This window comes from Miniopterus schreibersii (genome assembly GCF_964146895.1).
Source record: "Miniopterus schreibersii genome assembly, chromosome: 2".
Taxonomy (NCBI): domain Eukaryota; kingdom Metazoa; phylum Chordata; class Mammalia; order Chiroptera; family Miniopteridae; genus Miniopterus; species Miniopterus schreibersii.
The window spans coordinates 155570151-155586326 of NC_138102.1; the positions used below are offsets into that span (position 1 = coordinate 155570151).

The 16176-nt window shown below is 39.8% G+C and overlaps 1 protein-coding gene across 2 annotated transcripts in view; it reads left to right on the top strand.

Annotated features, from left to right (window-relative positions):
* ITPR2 (inositol 1,4,5-trisphosphate receptor type 2) overlaps nt 1-16176 on the top strand; it is a 405501-nt gene that overhangs the window by 172262 nt on the left and 217063 nt on the right. For both annotated transcript variants that reach the window (XM_081129350.1, XM_081129351.1), the window contains exons 27-30: nt 11177-11266; nt 11365-11490; nt 14624-14746; nt 15347-15547. In XM_081129350.1, the coding sequence (XP_080985476.1) occupies nt 11177-11266; nt 11365-11490; nt 14624-14746; nt 15347-15547 (540 nt within the window). The remainder of the gene's footprint in view (nt 1-11176; nt 11267-11364; nt 11491-14623; nt 14747-15346; nt 15548-16176) is intronic.

The following is a 16176-nucleotide window of genomic DNA, read 5'->3' on the forward strand; positions in this document are numbered from 1 at the left end:
CTTTAGACTCCCTCTTTGTGTTGGACAATTCTGTGGATTGTGACAAATAAGTGTCATGTATCCATCATTACAATATCATACGAAATAGACTGCTCTGAAAGTCCTCTCTGCTCCACCTATGTGTCCCTTCCTCATGAACCCTTGGGCCCTTGACAACCACTGATCTTTTTACTCTCTCTGTAGTTGTGCCTTTTCCAGAATGTCATATAGTTGTAATCATACAGTATCTAGCTCTTTGCAGACTGGCTTCTTTCATTTAGCAATATACATTTGAGGTTCTTCCATGGCTTTTATAACTTGCTAGTTCATTTTTTTTATCACTGAAAAACTTCATTGTCTGGATGTCCTGCAGTTTGTTTATCATTCACCTATTGAAGGACATCTTGGTGGCTTCCAGTTGTGGGACATTATGAGTAAAGCAGCTCTAAACATTTGAGTGTAGACGTTGAACTCCTGTCCTTTTGACTTCAGACCTGGAGGTTGAAATCCGGCCTGTTTTCCTCCTCAGAGGATTTGTAATGGCCTGTGGCTGTGGCCAGCGGGCGCTGCAGCCTGAGACCAAGTCAGAAGGCAGGAGTCTGGGTGAGCTCCTCAAATTTGACACTTGCTCAGAGTTTACTTAGTCTCTGGGTTACAGAGCTAGTAGTATTGACATTTGCCTTCAGGGAAACTTATGTTGCCTTGAAGCTTGAACCTCTCTGATTTGGCATCAGGTTATATTTTTTTCTTTATAGATGGAGGGTGGGGTCTTTTGGGGTCATCTGTGAACTCAGAATTCTACTTAAAATAGGTTCTACTAGGATCTAGTTGTTTTGTAATGGGGGCCATTTGCAGTGTTAAGTTCGCGATTCTTGCAGAAGTCCTTGGGAATGTATTTACTTAGATATTTAGTAATTTAAAAATATTTATTATGAATTTAGAGTCTTCAGAACTTTATAAGTGGAATGCCTCTGAGACTTATGTTTAATCTAGAGGAGATTTCATTTGCCTCTGTGAGGCAATTTAAAATACATTTTGTAACCATATTAAACAAAATTTTTGGCTTGGAACTTTTAGGGCCCCTTTATTGGGAATTCTAGTCCTAATCTTGAGTAAAAGTGGGCTTGTCTCTGTACATAGGAGCTCAGGAGAGTTTTTCTGCCCCACACCTGTTGTTTTGGCTTCTACCAAGTCAAATCCAAGGCAGGTGCTCCTTTGCTCTTCTGTGGGTCACATCTTTCCCTGGTTTATCATTGTGGGTGTCTCCGTTAGGTATTCCTTGTTCTAGGGCAGGGTCTCTGATCAGACCTTTATCGGAAATCAGGCTTTGCTTCCTTTCCATTGTATGTGTGTATGAGACATATTAAAACTCAGTGTCCAGCCCTGGCCGGTGTAGCTTAGTTGGTTGGGCGTCATTCTGCGCCTGTTTGATTCCTGGTCAGGGCACACGCCTGGGCTTCGAGCTCAGTCGCTGGTAGGGGCAGTGCAGGAGGCAGCCAATCATTGCTCACTCTCACATCCATGTTTCTCTCTTTCTCTCTCTCTCCCTTCCTCTCTCGCTCAAAAATCAATAAAAAAATTTTTAAACAACAACAGCAACAACAAAAACCTCAGTGTCCAGGTTATCAAGTACAGACTGATGCCTTCAAGACTAGCAATAAATTGAGTGTTTGATAACTGCTTGGAAAATTTGATGTATTTTTGTTTTCTGGCCTCCATTTGCCTCCTTCTCTTAGGTTAAATATATTTTAAATATATTATCTATCACTTTTAGATGTTGTACAGAGAGGTTTCTCTGCACTTCTACTATGTCATATTCTATATTTGACAATTCTCATCAGTGGAAAACTTTTTTTTTATTTCGAGCCCATGTACGTATCCTTGTAATGTCTGTTTCTGATGCCAGGTTTGAGGCAAGGTCAATCTTGTCTGAACCTCCTCTGCTTGATTGCTGTCAAGTTTCTCCAGAGCAAAATCTTTATTTTGAGCATTCTGCTTAAAGTATTATTTCAGCCTGTTCACCATCATGCTTATTTTTTGTACACACCTGAATTTCTCATTTCCCTTCTTAAACTTTGATGTCGAGAATCAAATCTAATATTCGAGATGTGACTCTTGCTGACAAAGAATGAGCACACAGAATGGACGCCCTTAAAGAAGATGACACTACTTTTGATTTAATACTGAACTGTGTGGTACAGAAAAGGGAGAGGCTATTGTGGGCCTGGCTACTTGGAGAAGGCTTCACTATTTTGAAGGATTAGGAAGGATTTAGCTAGCTAACATATTCAAGAATAATAACAAGAGAAGCAGAGTTCAGCAGGAATAAGTGATTTGTATTTGAAGTAGCTGGAATTTGGGGGCCTGAAGATTCTTGGCTAGGGAGATGAGTATACTGTCTGGAAATCTTAGTCTGGCAAAACCCAGGATGGTTCAACAGAACAAGAGCCTCTTGCCCAAGTTCCGGTGTGAGGTTATGGAAGCATGAACTAGGGAGGCAGGTGTAGAAATGTATACAAGTAGGTGGATTGAGAAGCCAGGAGAATAGAACATTATAATAGATGAATATAAGGAGATAAAAATAAGAGACTACAAAGTTACTAACTTGTACACAACCAAATAATCTATATTTTGCAATGAACCAACTGCCAAAGACCGTGACAGTTTATTGTAAACAGGATGAAATATGTCACAGTATGAATGGAAACAGCCAGTAGCAGGAGCATGCACTTGAGCCGGCCAATTCAGATAACCATTCTTTGTTATTCAGTAAATTCTTGACAAAGGCTCTAAACACAGGATGATGGGCATTGTTTTCAAACAGCTCATGATGGCCTAACTTTGTGCCTGCTTAGATATCAGAAGACCAGATAACATTAATGTGATTCTTCATTTTAGTAATAAAAAAGGTTTCCAGTAACATGAAAGTGTTTGTTTTTTTTCCTCTCAGCGGTAAGTTCTGTTTACTCTGGGCAATAAATGTGAATTTACGGTCCATCCACTAACAAATATCATATATAATCCTCCATTATCCCATTACTGCATTTGATCTCTTATAAATAGAGAGAAGGATGGGATGGATTTGGTCATCGAGGAAGCCCATTGCATTATTGTATATTATAGTGTTTCCCTTGATTAAACTTGTCTTCCGGGGCATTAAAATTAAAGACTATACCGTCATTGCTGAAAGCTTAAAGGCTAGTGTATGACAAGTTGGCAATATCAGTAGCATTACTAATTTATCACATTCAAATATATGTTGACTTGTAAATATAGGAAGGAGAGATTAATTTAGGAAACTGTATCCGAGTGCGTTAAGTCAGGATTTCCCTTTATGTTCATCTACCTCTTAATTAAGGGTTGAGAAGTAGGTCACTTGGGTTGGGCATCACTGTGCTTCTAAGAGAAGTACCCACTCATGTTATTTATTTTGGTGGTTAATTATTCTTCACAATGATTGTGTCTGTATCAGGATATCTATATTTAGCTCTCGTCTATAATCCCTATGTGTGGTTTTCTGTTTCTTTTTTAAAAAACTTATATTCTCACTGATCTAAAGTCTGATGTTTAAACCATCTACCTAGTTTTTACTTCAAAGACTATATTTTCATTTTCAGGGTTTCTAAGTGATTCTCTGTCATATCCATGCATTCTAGATTTATATCTGCTGGGTTTTGCTTCATAATTTTTGTTCTTTTAATGGATGTGTGCTGTAAGAAATAAAATTAACTGAAAAAATATCTCCGGGGGCTCTGGATTGTCTGGATAACAAGCTGGCTGGACTGTTTTCATGAGTTCGGGTCAGGTAGAGGTTGGGAGGTGATTGTCTTCTCTTCTAGGAGGCTGTACCCTAATTTGGGTTCTCATGGGACCTGTGGCTTCTGCCCCTCAGTAGGAGCAGTCCAGTTTCTGTGGGCCCAATATCTGGAGTCTCTGATCAATTCCTATAAACAAAGGCATCTTAACCCAGACAGCCTGGTGCCCAGGAAGTTTGTGTATACCTTGATTTATAGGTTACTCTCAAACTTGTCCAGTAAGAAGTTACTACAAGGTGGGGTGTGGGGGCAGTTATCCGGAAATCTAGACCCATACTTTTGTTGAGCAGAGTGCTCAGCACCTTTTTTTGGGAATGTGAAAAGAAGAGGGACACATGCCTTCTCTTTTCCTGCTGAGCTTGGCTTGCAGTTTCCCCTTGCCCAACAAAGCTGTCCTTTATCCATGCTGGGTGATGCTGTGGAGTCATCCCGAGCATGTGGCAACCACAGAGGGGTCAACCTGGGAAGAGAGGTAGTATTTCTCACTTTATGATGATTATTTTATTTTTATTTTTTAAAATGTTTTTAAAAATTTTTTTCAGAGAGAGGGAGATAGAAACATCAATGATGAGAGAGAGTCATTGATTGGCTGCCTGCTGCACGCGCGCTACTGGGGATCGAGCCCACAACCCCCGTAGGGGCCCAGAACAGGAATTGAACCGTGATCGCCTGGTCCATAGGTTGATGCTCAACCACTGAGCCAACACTGGCTGGGCACTTTATGATTACTTTTTAAACAGATTTATATTTAAAAGTCCTTTCAGAAGAGTTCTTGATCATATGTATTTCACTGGAAATGATAGTCTCATTGTTGAGTGTTTTGTGTTGTCTTTCTTAACATTAACTTTCCTCATAGGCATTTGAATTTTAGTTTGCAGATTTATCTCAGTGAGAGAATGAGTTTAATTTCTTTTTTTCTCTCCCTCCCTTTCTCTCCTCCCCTCGATTGTTTTTTCTCTATTTCTCTCTAGGCACACCTTCTTTGACTGTTGGTTTTTTTATTACCTTCACGTCCCATCGCTCTTTAAAAGCAAAGACTGGATTCCATTCTTTGCCTACCACATCTGATCTTTTTTCTTTGCTGAAGCAAGCAGGCAAGGAGGCAGGTCCCCCTGGAAGGATATCATGAAAGAAAAGTGTGCTTTAAGGTGTTAGTACTTGGATTCTGCACAGCAGGAAAATAGTTCTATGTAAACTTTGTTTCTTTGGCAAAACTTGGGTTGACTAACTAACTCTTGATAAAAGTAACTGGTAGAATGTCTAACCTTCATGACTTGGTCCAGAAAAGTCCATGAGTTTTAAACACAATCTTCCTACATGATCTGAGTGGGGGACACTGTGGTAATTGCACCAAGAACTTCTATCCATTAATTTTAGACAGTGATTTCCTGAGTTTTCCTTTCATGGGATTTGTTTTCTTGTCTCTATTTTCTGTTTTTTGCCCCAGACCTCATCATGTATTTATTTTACTTGTTTATGTAACATTATATATTCCTCTCCTTTATGTCAGAGCTCACGCTCCTGAAGTGATTACTAAAGATGAGCACCACTTAATATGTCCTTGCACAAGGTGTAGGTCTGAAAACTAATTTTTGGTTTTGCACCAAATGTTACTTTCCACACCCTCATTCTATTTGGTTGTAATGCAAATTCTTACACGTAAAGTTTCTGTCTCCTGAATTTGGTTCTTTGAATTAGCTCCACTGTAAGGACCTTTCCCCTCGTCTTCTGGGCTACATTTAAATGAATGCTGTTTTATCCTAAACTCTCTGACTCGTTTTTTTCACTTTGCCACTTGTCCTCAATTTACTGTAAGTTGTTAGTGAGGATTAAAGTTCCTGTACTGTTTCTTTTCCTCAGCAAGTGGCTTATAAGGAAACTGTGGAAGTTGATTCATTCAAATCAGAACAAATATATATCATTAGACCAGGTATCAACATTCTTGTGATGTTTTCTTGCTAAAGAGTGAGTCTAAAAGAAGGTGCCAATTCCTTCCTCTCACGTTCTGTGACTTAACCCCCTCCTCACAGCCACATAGGGGTGTGCTAAAGTATGACTGTGACCAGGGAGGCATCTTTCACTAACACGTCAGGTACCAGACACAGTCTCTATGGGCTCTGCGATTTCACTGTTTTCATTTCCTGTACAGGCCTTTGTTCTTCTAGGTCTCCCTGCTGACTAAAGGGTTGCCTATCCTTTCTACATTTTATGTAATACTGGCAAGGATTATATTAAAAAGTATCATATGTTATGCTATATAAGTATTGTAAAAATATTATAGAAAAAGTATTGTACATTGCTGTATTCTAATGGGTGTCTGTTGCATTATTATGAAAACAGCTATTCATTTACCTCAGGGGTGGGGAACATCCGGCCCCGTGGGCTGTAGTGAAATCATTTGGTCTGGGCCTGCCAAGGCAACCGCAGGCGGGACACAAAATTCAATAAATCTAGGAGCTTTTTCCATCGTTAAGTTTTAAGTTGATAATTTTGTGTGGCCTGTGAATGATGTTATAAGTATCCAAACGGCCCTTGGCATAAAAAAGTTTCCCCACCCCTGATTACATCAAACCTACCTATCACCAGCCTCTTCCTTATTCCCCCAGTATCTTTCTGACGCACTCCAGTGGAACAGCCTTTTTTGTTATCTTATTTATCAGAGATACAGGTAGTCAAGGATATACGGGGTGTTTCCAGGACCTCTGATTAACCACTATCAAATACTATTTTACATGGCATCAAATGAGTCGGAAAATACCAATATTGTACTTGTCTTGGGACAAAGGGAAGGGAAGACAGGTTTGGGGTAAGGTTAGGAATATGCATTTACCCTCTGGACGGGAAAGGACTGAGGCCTGGGCTGGGCTAAGTCTGGAGGGAAGTTACCCACCAGGAATGGTGGACACAGCCTCTTCTGCGCCCTGTAGATCTTGGGCCACGTCTTCCAGCAGCCTTAGCGCCAACCAGGGAAGCGGAAACTCAGCCATGACCCCATGATGACCCAAGCTTGCTTCACATGTGAGGTCAGTTAAGTAGATCGAGGGTGATTTTCCGGATTCTTCAACCCCCTAGATATCTTCCTAAATGATTGTTATGAGATGTTACTCTTAGATGGCAGGAGACAAAATACCTCAACATCCCACAGCGAGGTTATTATTCAGTTGCCTGAAGGAGGTGACATTTATTATGAGGAGCTTCAATTAAATTATAATCTGATTGGGCAACCATATATAAAAGACCGATGATTAGATTTTGTATGTTTTGGAGGGAGGTGGGAAGGGAAAGGGACGATATTTGACACCTGAAGTTGGGAGGAGAGCGGTTGGTAAGTGATGCCACTGATTCAGCTGACTGGTGGTCACATAAAGGAAGGCTAAGGGTGCGGACGGCGGGAGAACGCTCTGCGGCGCTGCTGAGGAAGGGTAGCCTTTGACGTCGGGGGGTGAGAGCAAGGAGTGCACGTGCCCTGAGCTATTGTAATCGTGCAGCTGCAGGTGCGGGCAGTTCTACGTTGTAGGATTTGGAAAGTTCTTTCTTAAAAGCATGATTTCCCTTTTTTAAATGAAAGAGACAGATCCCCATTAATTGGTGCCAGTGTGTAGTTCACTGTATAGTTCGTACAATATTATTTCCCTGTATCGCTTTGCTCTTGATGTAAAGGAGTGTCCTTGTCTGATGCAAAATACATTTTGAATGGAAGCTAATCAGACCCAGTATTTGTTTAGGTATCACTCTTGGAGTCTCTACCTAAATCCTGCTGCCCTTCCCATTTCTAGACTCTTCTAGAAATCTCTAGACTCTTCTAGACTATTCTTGCTGTGTTGTTTCAGGATCTACTACTTTATGTTACGGCATATAATATGCAATTAAAAACCTAGCTGTCTCTCTTAACTAAGCGGTTTTCCGTATTCCATTAGAGGAAGTAAATTTAAATTCTTCCAGATGCTAGAAAGCAATTACAGTAAAGTACAAGTGCTTTTGGAGGGCCATCTTTATTCTTCATCACCGTTGTCAAAAGGATAATTTGGATATCTACTATAAGCATGCCACTGTTCTTCGGGTTACATATTTTTTTTAAAAAGCTTGCTCAGCTTTGGGACTTTGAATAAAGTTACAGTTCTCTGTTTTCCACCTTACTCATATTTTGTCATAAGAATAAAGCCGAGGCCTTATAGATTTGGCCACTGACCTTGGACCAAAGTTGTATAGGATATAAAAAATACAATCAATTTCTGCTCTTTGTGGAGGAAAACTCTTGGAACACGTTTTACTTGGAGCATTTTGGCATCAAAATAAGGGGATAAAAGCTAACCACAGTTATATAGTTTACATATTTCTTAAATTTTCCTAATCACTGCTGTGGAATCATCCAGGTGTTCTGTGGGTTCATATTTTGTTCAGTTTAATTACATTGACTTATTTTCTGAAATTAAAAGGGGCTGTTTTTTGAATTCTCCAGTGTTGCCTCCTTTTGTTGACTGCTGGCAATTTTAAATTAAAATAATTATTCTTCATAGTTCCTATACTTACAGAGGGTAGCATTGTCTATATCTCACCCTAGGGGAACTAAAGAGCTTTTTTTGTAATAGTATGTTTTGCCTGAGATTACTTTTCTTAAAACAAGACAGTTGTTTTTTCTTCAGGTCATTGTTTGAAAAATAGACTTGACTATATCTGCCAAAAGTTTGCTTTTATTTTTAACTGATTTTTTTTTTTTTTTAAATTGACATATATCAGAAAGATCTCCCTTCTGCCTTAGCTTTGCCAATCTCTGGATTTGGTAATATTTTAATCCTGCTTTGTAGTACAGACTTGTTTTTTAAAAATATTTGTTCTTTTCCAGAAAATAAATGAATGTGGTCTTTTTAAAAATTATTATTGATTTTAGAGAGAGGAAGGAGGGGAAGGATGTGAGAGAGAAACAACTGTCTATTGCCTCCTGTATGTGCCCCCTACTGGGGATCAAATCAGCAGTCTAGGTATGTGCCCTGATCAGGAATCGAACCTGCAGCCTTTTGGTGTACAGGATGACACTCCAACCAGTTGAGCCACCCGGCCAGGGCAATATGGTCTTTTTAAAATTCAGCCTCCACTTTCGTGATCAGAAAGGGAAATTTAATTATATTCCTACGTTTTGCAATTTCTACTTCTCACAATAAACTATTTTTGCTCTCAAATAGAAACCCCATTTGTCTCATTCTCTGATCTCCAGTCTCTTTCCATCTAGTTTCCATTCATATTAGCACTTGGGCTCCTTCCCTCCTCTGCACTGGCTTCACTTACGTGTGTAGTTTCATTTTCTTCTTCAACTTTATTGGATTTACTTAGTATGTATTGTCTTGCAGACCATATCTTGCATTTTTATTTACCTGAAGTGGAGTTGAACTGCTTTCATTTTTCCTCCTAGAATTTATTTGGGTAGATAAATGACACAGCCCCGGAATCCAGCAGTGATGTTTAGAAGGCTTTCAGTGTTCAAATCCTTTGCTTTGCAGTTCTAATTCTTTTGAGTGAAAGAGACAAGGTGGTTGGAAAGATAGCACGTAATCTTGAAGGGTGTCATGTCACAATAAACAAAAAAGAGTGGGGTTTAAAGAAAATGGTAGTGAACCACCAAATCAAATGCTAAAGAAAGTTTTGGTGATTATAATCATTGGCACATTTTGTCATAGGTAATTCTTTTGAGAAATTTAGTGGGATCAGTAACCAGAGATGCAAGACAATTTCCTAGATTGCTCAGTAAAACGGGGAGGTCACTTGCTAAGGTCGAGTTCAGATTAGGAACCTCCGTCTTGGACAGTATTTGCCTGGGGAGAAGCAAAAAAGGAATAGAAAACTTACCAAGGAGTGGTGAAGGCTCAGTGTTGATCAAGTCACTCTGCTTGCAATATTTTATCAATATTCTTTGACCAGCAAGGAAATATTTCTCTTTCTCTCTTGGTTTGTGTTAACTTTGTGATTTGTTATGGAACACAGTAGGAACAGCAGCTTGGTACAAGTGAAATGATATCAATAGGCTTCGTATATTTTTGTTACTTTCCTCTGATCTTAGATTAGATTAGAGTTGCCTTTAACTGAAAGAGCCAATACCATCAATCTAGGTGGTTTTTTGTTGTTTGTTTTTTTAATCCAAGTTGAACTTGACATTTTTCCCAAGTGCAGTTTTGTACGTATTGTAAATCAGGGAGGTAATCAGGCCCTATTTTACCTAATTGCCCACTTTCTTGCAACATGCACTGTCCGTTCTTGCCACTTTCTACACACTGTGATGTCTGTTCTTTCTGCAGTGTCCTTAACTAAGGTGACTTCTTCACCTGGCAAGTATCCCCTGCCCTCCCACAGTCTCTCATACTTAACTGGTTTTCATCTTTCAAGACCTTGGCTTCAACTCGACTTCCTTCATAAAGCGGTCTAAAGCTATAGCTGGTTTCCCTCCTTCTCTCTGAATAGTGAATTCTGCTCAGTTCAAATCCTTATTTTTATATTCCTCTCTGTTTTCTTGGGTAGACTCATTTTCTTCTGGGAAGGACCTATCTTATATTTCTTTTAGATCCATTCACCTTGTCTAATACCAGGAAGGGATGTAGTGTTAATAAATGTTCATGTATTAAATTGTTTGTAATGGGTGTTTTATTTTTATATGGTAACTCCAATAGTTGATATTTAAAACCTGTACACTATATATTTGTTTTTTATTGTATGCTACAGATAATGGTTTTTCTACAGATATTTTTGCTGTTTCAGGTCCTCTTAATAAGCTTTATTAATTTATTAACTTAAAATATTATTCTTAATTAAAATGTTATTTTCCTTTCTTCATTTTCATGGTTTTGTACTTGCTTGGTTGGCCCCAAGTCATGACTAAGGATGTCACAGTAACCTGCCAAGGAATTTTTGGGTTAAGGTGTTCTTTCCTCCCATTCCTGAAATGTTTTTCAGCTATTACTACATTCTCCTTTACTCTTTTTCCCCCCTGAAGTTCGTCCCTGATGACATAATTATATATTTTATGCCCTGAATTTTTACTGTTCCTTCTCCTATGGGTAATATAAAGCCATGATGTGTCTGATAAATTTAGCATAAGAAAATACACTGATAATGTTATAGTTAATAACTTTTCTTTTTTAACTTAACTCATTAATTATTAGGTATGCCATTTATCTTGTAATTTGGTTGTTATTGGGAAATGGTAATTTGCATGCCTCATGCAAGCCAGGGAACTTTTTATTGGATTAAATAAAAAAATACAAAGAAAACATTTAAGTTGAATAATAAATTCATTACAAAATAATTACAAAATGTATTTATTATATATTATAAAATAAATAAATTTATCACAATGCTACATATGGCACAAACAAATATATTTGTGTTTCTTTTAGGAATCAAACATTTTAAGTCCAGTGCAGGATGGAACAAGGACACCTCAGATCGACAGCAACAAGAGCAATAACTACCGGATTGTGAAGGAGGTCAGCAGAAGTCAAATATTTTTATATGGCAAAGAATTTTTGTGCAGATATTATATTTAATATGAGGCTTGTTCTATTTACTGCTCTTCTTTTAAAAGATTTTGATTAGGCTAAGTAAGCTCTGCATACAGAATAAAAAGTGTCGGAATCAACATCAGCGGTTACTGAAAAACATGGGAGCCCATTCGGTGGTGTTGGATCTTCTGCAGATACCCTATGAAAAGGTTAGTTCTTAGTTACTTTTTTCTTTAATTTTTTTATTTTCATACAATTTTAAACTTTTAGCAAGGTTACAATGAATTTTTTTCCTTAAACTATTTGAAAGTTAGTCACCGATCTGATTCCCCCATCACCCCGGAGCCTTTTAAGTGTGTATTTTCTACAAACAAGGACACTGTTCTATTTAACCACATGACAACCTTCCACATCAGGAAAGAGTATGACACTTACTGCCACCTAATTCTCATAGGCCATTCACGTCACTCATATCATCCCAAGCAAGTCCTATTTGACAGAATGATCCACTTGCAAAACAGGTGCTCTTTGGTCGCCATGTCTATTTAAATCTCCTTATGCTGGAACCTCCGTGACATTGACACTTTTGCAGACAGACTAGCCATTTGGAGGACTGTCCCCTCTTTTGGGTCACCTAGTGTTTTCTGCTGATTAGATGCAGTTACGCAGCTTTGGCAGGGACTAAACAGAAACGACCCTAAATTCTTCCCACCACTTCCTGTCAGCAGCACACAGCTCTGGTTTGTCCCACTGCTGATGAAGTTCACCTTGGTCACTTGATGAAGGCAGGGTCTGCCAGGATTCTCCACTGCGAACTACTCATTTTTCCTTTGTAACTAATTAGTATTTTGTGGAGAGTTTCTTTGAAACTAGGTAAATATCCCACTTTTTAATAACTTTCAATTTACTCATTTATTTCTTTTTACCAATATGGACTTGTAGATGCTTGTTTTAGTCAGTAGGTTATGCTATTTTCTACTATTATTTACTTGGATTCTCAGATTGTTCCAGATTTGGCCGAGGGAGCTCCTTTAAGCAGTGCCTCTGTCCTCTGATGTGGCCCCAGCAGTCTTTGCTCTCTGCGCATTAAAGTCTTCCAGGCTCATCTTGCATCCTTCTTGCTTCAGCTCTGGGATGAGCAGTTTCTTTAGGTAGCCCCAGTTCTGTTTTGAGGAGAATGGAATTTAGAAGCAAAATTTTGAGAACTAAGTGTACTTCCTGCTTTTGGGGTTTTTGTCCCTGCAGGCCCTCTAAATATACAAAGCTAGGGCATAGATGTGTGTGTGTGAATCGTTACTCACTTATGAGTACTTGGTAATTAATCTTTCACCACTGCTGCTGCCTCTTTTTCTATATGAACCCCTTATGCACCTAATTCAGACTCTGACACCCCCAGGGGCATGTCCTTTGTATGTCTCCTGGGCACCAACCTGCCATGCCAGCCTCTTCTGGTGTGGAAGCTCTTCCACTTGGACTTTCCCTCTTCATACTGGATTGCCTACCCCCCACAGTTACATTTAATATGTAAATTTATATATTCTATCATTCCTTTGGTGGCAAAATTCATACTATGGAAGATAATACAATCAAAGCATCCTTGAAAGGTAACAAAAGGTATAAATCCTTAGCATTTATTATCCAAATTATTTTATCTTAGATCTGTAACATGGGCACTGGACATGTGATCAGGTCCCTTCTTTTGATAATGTAACAGTAGCACTGAGTGTTTTACTAGGACTTTGTGTTCATAGGTTTGCTCAGTTTTAATAACTGACTTGTTCAGAAACAAAAAAAATGATGAGTTTCAAAGAAATATCACCCATAGTAGAACTAACCCTGGAGTTCTTCTGTACTGTGTAGCTTTTAGGTGGGAATTGAGTATTCCTGTGGCTGAAGTTCCTTTTATGCCTTTTAACTATTCTTGGATTACACAGGTAAAGGAAGTGTTAATAGATTTTGAAATTAAAATTTTCTATTTTAAAATTAGGAATGCAGTTCCTGGACTTATTTATTCTACATCTTGTTAATTCATCCTATTTTAGATATGAGGAAATGTGTCTGTTAATGATCTTCAGCTGATTATTTAGTTCTAGATGGCGTAAACTTTAGACTCTTAGATTATTAGGAAAAAGTTTAGATGGTTTCAGTGATATTGTGAAAAGACCACTTTTAAGAAGAGAACTTTGTGTTCTTTGTAAATTTCGAGACTTAAGTTCCTTAATGAGCGTTCTATAAGCAAGTGGTAGTATTATGGGACTTTGAAAGTGACAGTGAGTATAAGGACAGCAACCTTAAGAGGGGAGGGGGCGGTGGAGGGCTGGGTGAAAGGGGAAGGGACTGAATAGTCACGGGGGATGCGAAGCACAGCACAGGGAGAATAGTCAACAGGATTGTAATAACTATGCATGGAGCCAGGTGGGCACTGGAAGTGTCGGGGGAACACTCTGTAAAGCCTCTGACTGTCTAACCACTATGCTGTACACCTGAAACTAATACCAAATAATATTTAAAGTAAACTATAATTGAAAAATAAAAATAAAAAATTGCAATAAATAAGTAAATACCAGAAAGAGTACATGTGTTCAGAAAGGGGACAAAAAGAGAGAGGGGGAGAGAGTAGGGGAGAGAGCAGAGAGAAAAAGGAAGGGGAGAGAGCAATTTCCAGGGCGGGGAGTAGAGGAAAAGTAAGTAGGGAAGAGAAGCGGGGCGGCGGGGCAAGAAGACGGGGTGCAGGGCAGAGGAGGAGAGGCAGTGGCGGGAGGAAGGGGGCTGGGACAAGCAGTGGGGAGGGCGATGGCCGGGGGAGGGGGATGGGAGGGGGGAAAGCAGAGAAAGGAAACAGAAACCTTGGGAAGATCAGATACACAGCAGCACTGGGAAAGGGGAAATCCAAGGAGAGGAGGAATGAGAGGGGTGGGAGGGAGGAGGGCAGAGGGAGGGAGGAGGGCAGAGGGAGGGAGGGAGGGAGGGAGGAGGGCAGAGGGGGCGTGAGACAGGCAGGAGAGAGGCAGTGTGCGCAGTGATGGGGAGAGGCGGGGGGGGGGGGGGGGGGGGGGGGCAGAAGGCTGGGGAGAGGAAGGGGGCGGTGACCAGAGGGGTTGAACGAGTGGAGCACAAGTGGTAACAGGAGAAATAAAGAAGCAAGAAATATCTAGAAAATGGGGGGAGAGGTGTTCCGTGGGGTAACTGGGAGAGGTGTAGAAACACAAGGCACAGAGAACACGAAGCATGAAACAGTGGCAGAGAGAAGAAAAGTGCGCGCGTGAAAGAACGTAGTTTTGAGAATACTTTTGCTCTGGTGTGCTTGTTTCTCTGTGTCATGTGCCACTCTTTGACTTGCAGAGTGATGAGAAGATGAATGACATAATGAACCTAGCCCACACGTTCCTGCAGAATTTCTGTCGGGGAAATCCACAGAATCAGGTTCTCCTTCATAAACATCTGAATTTGTTTCTAACTCCCGGCGTAAGTATCTTAGTGACTTCTAACATTTATGGTAAAGTGTCCATCAAATTTATTTTAGCAGCACTGATGAATAGAATGTTTTTCATCACTTCTTTTTTTTTCCCCCCTTGTAGGGGTTCTCTCCCTAAAAGTGAATATTTTTTATTTCCATTAAGGAAACATTTAAAGAAACTTGAAAAATGGTACAGGTTTTACCTGTTTAATGTTAGGAAAAAGAAAGAACTGACTCCGCAGTGCCACGAGTAAGACATACAGGACAAACTCAAAGGGAGAGTTCAGTCTGCCCTAGGAAGTGTGGGTCAGCTGATACTGGGGAAGAGAGCTGACTGTGAACAGCAGATAATCACATTATTCTCAAGAATACCGTTGCCCACGTGCTGACCTGTGTGATGATAATCTCATTTCCCCAACTAAATTAATTTGTGAGCTGTTTTCTTTCTGTGGTGAACGATCTTGTTGCATTTGGTCGAACGCTTGCACAGAAAAACTCACTGTGGTTTTGCATAAAATGTAAAACTGATCCCAAGCGGGGATGCTCGTGTAAGTGCTGAAGAGAACGTCGATCTCGTCAGAGTCACAGGGGCATGTTCCTCTTTCCAGCTCCTCGAAGCAGAGACCATGCGGCACATCTTCATGAACAATTACCACCTGTGCAACGAGATCAGCGAGAGGGTGGTGCAGCACTTCGTGCACTGCATCGAGACGCACGGCCGCCACGTGGAGTACCTGCGGTTCCTGCAGACGATCGTGAAGGCGGACGGTAAATACGTGAAGAAGTGCCAGGACATGGTCATGACGGAGGTATGTTCCTGGCTCGCATTTCATCAGCTCCACACAGACACCGTGCTCGAATAAGTGTCTCCTGTTAATTTAGAGCGAGGAAAACAACAGCAGCATGGCTTTGGAAAATAGTTTAATGGGCTCCGTAAGCACAAATACGTGTTGCTTAACTCTAGTGAAGGAACATAAGTTGATTTTATAATTTTCTAAGAGCTTTTCTTTTTCCTCATGAATTTGTGTATTTTAAATAAGGGCAAAATCCTACAAAATGTTATAGACTCTTTAGAATGAAAGTGACAGATTTTATATTTTTAACTTTTCAGTGTATGACAAAAATGGGTTAAACTCTGCTTTTCTAGTACCTTTGTTACACTTCCTGAAATCTAGAATTGGTTCTCTGTTACTATTTGCAGAGGGCTTCGAAGGGAATTTAATTAAAGGAAATTATTCATGAGTGATTTATTACACGTGAAAACTTAGCTATTTAGAGTAAGTTTAATGTTTAAGAAAAACATGAATGAAGTATTTAATTTGTTTTGCCATTTTCACTGTGACGTTTGAAACTGAGTGAGATTTATGCACTGAGTTAGTTACTTGCCAGGAACCAAGTGGTATGTTGGAGAACTGACTGTTCTTTGAGCCCATTTGGG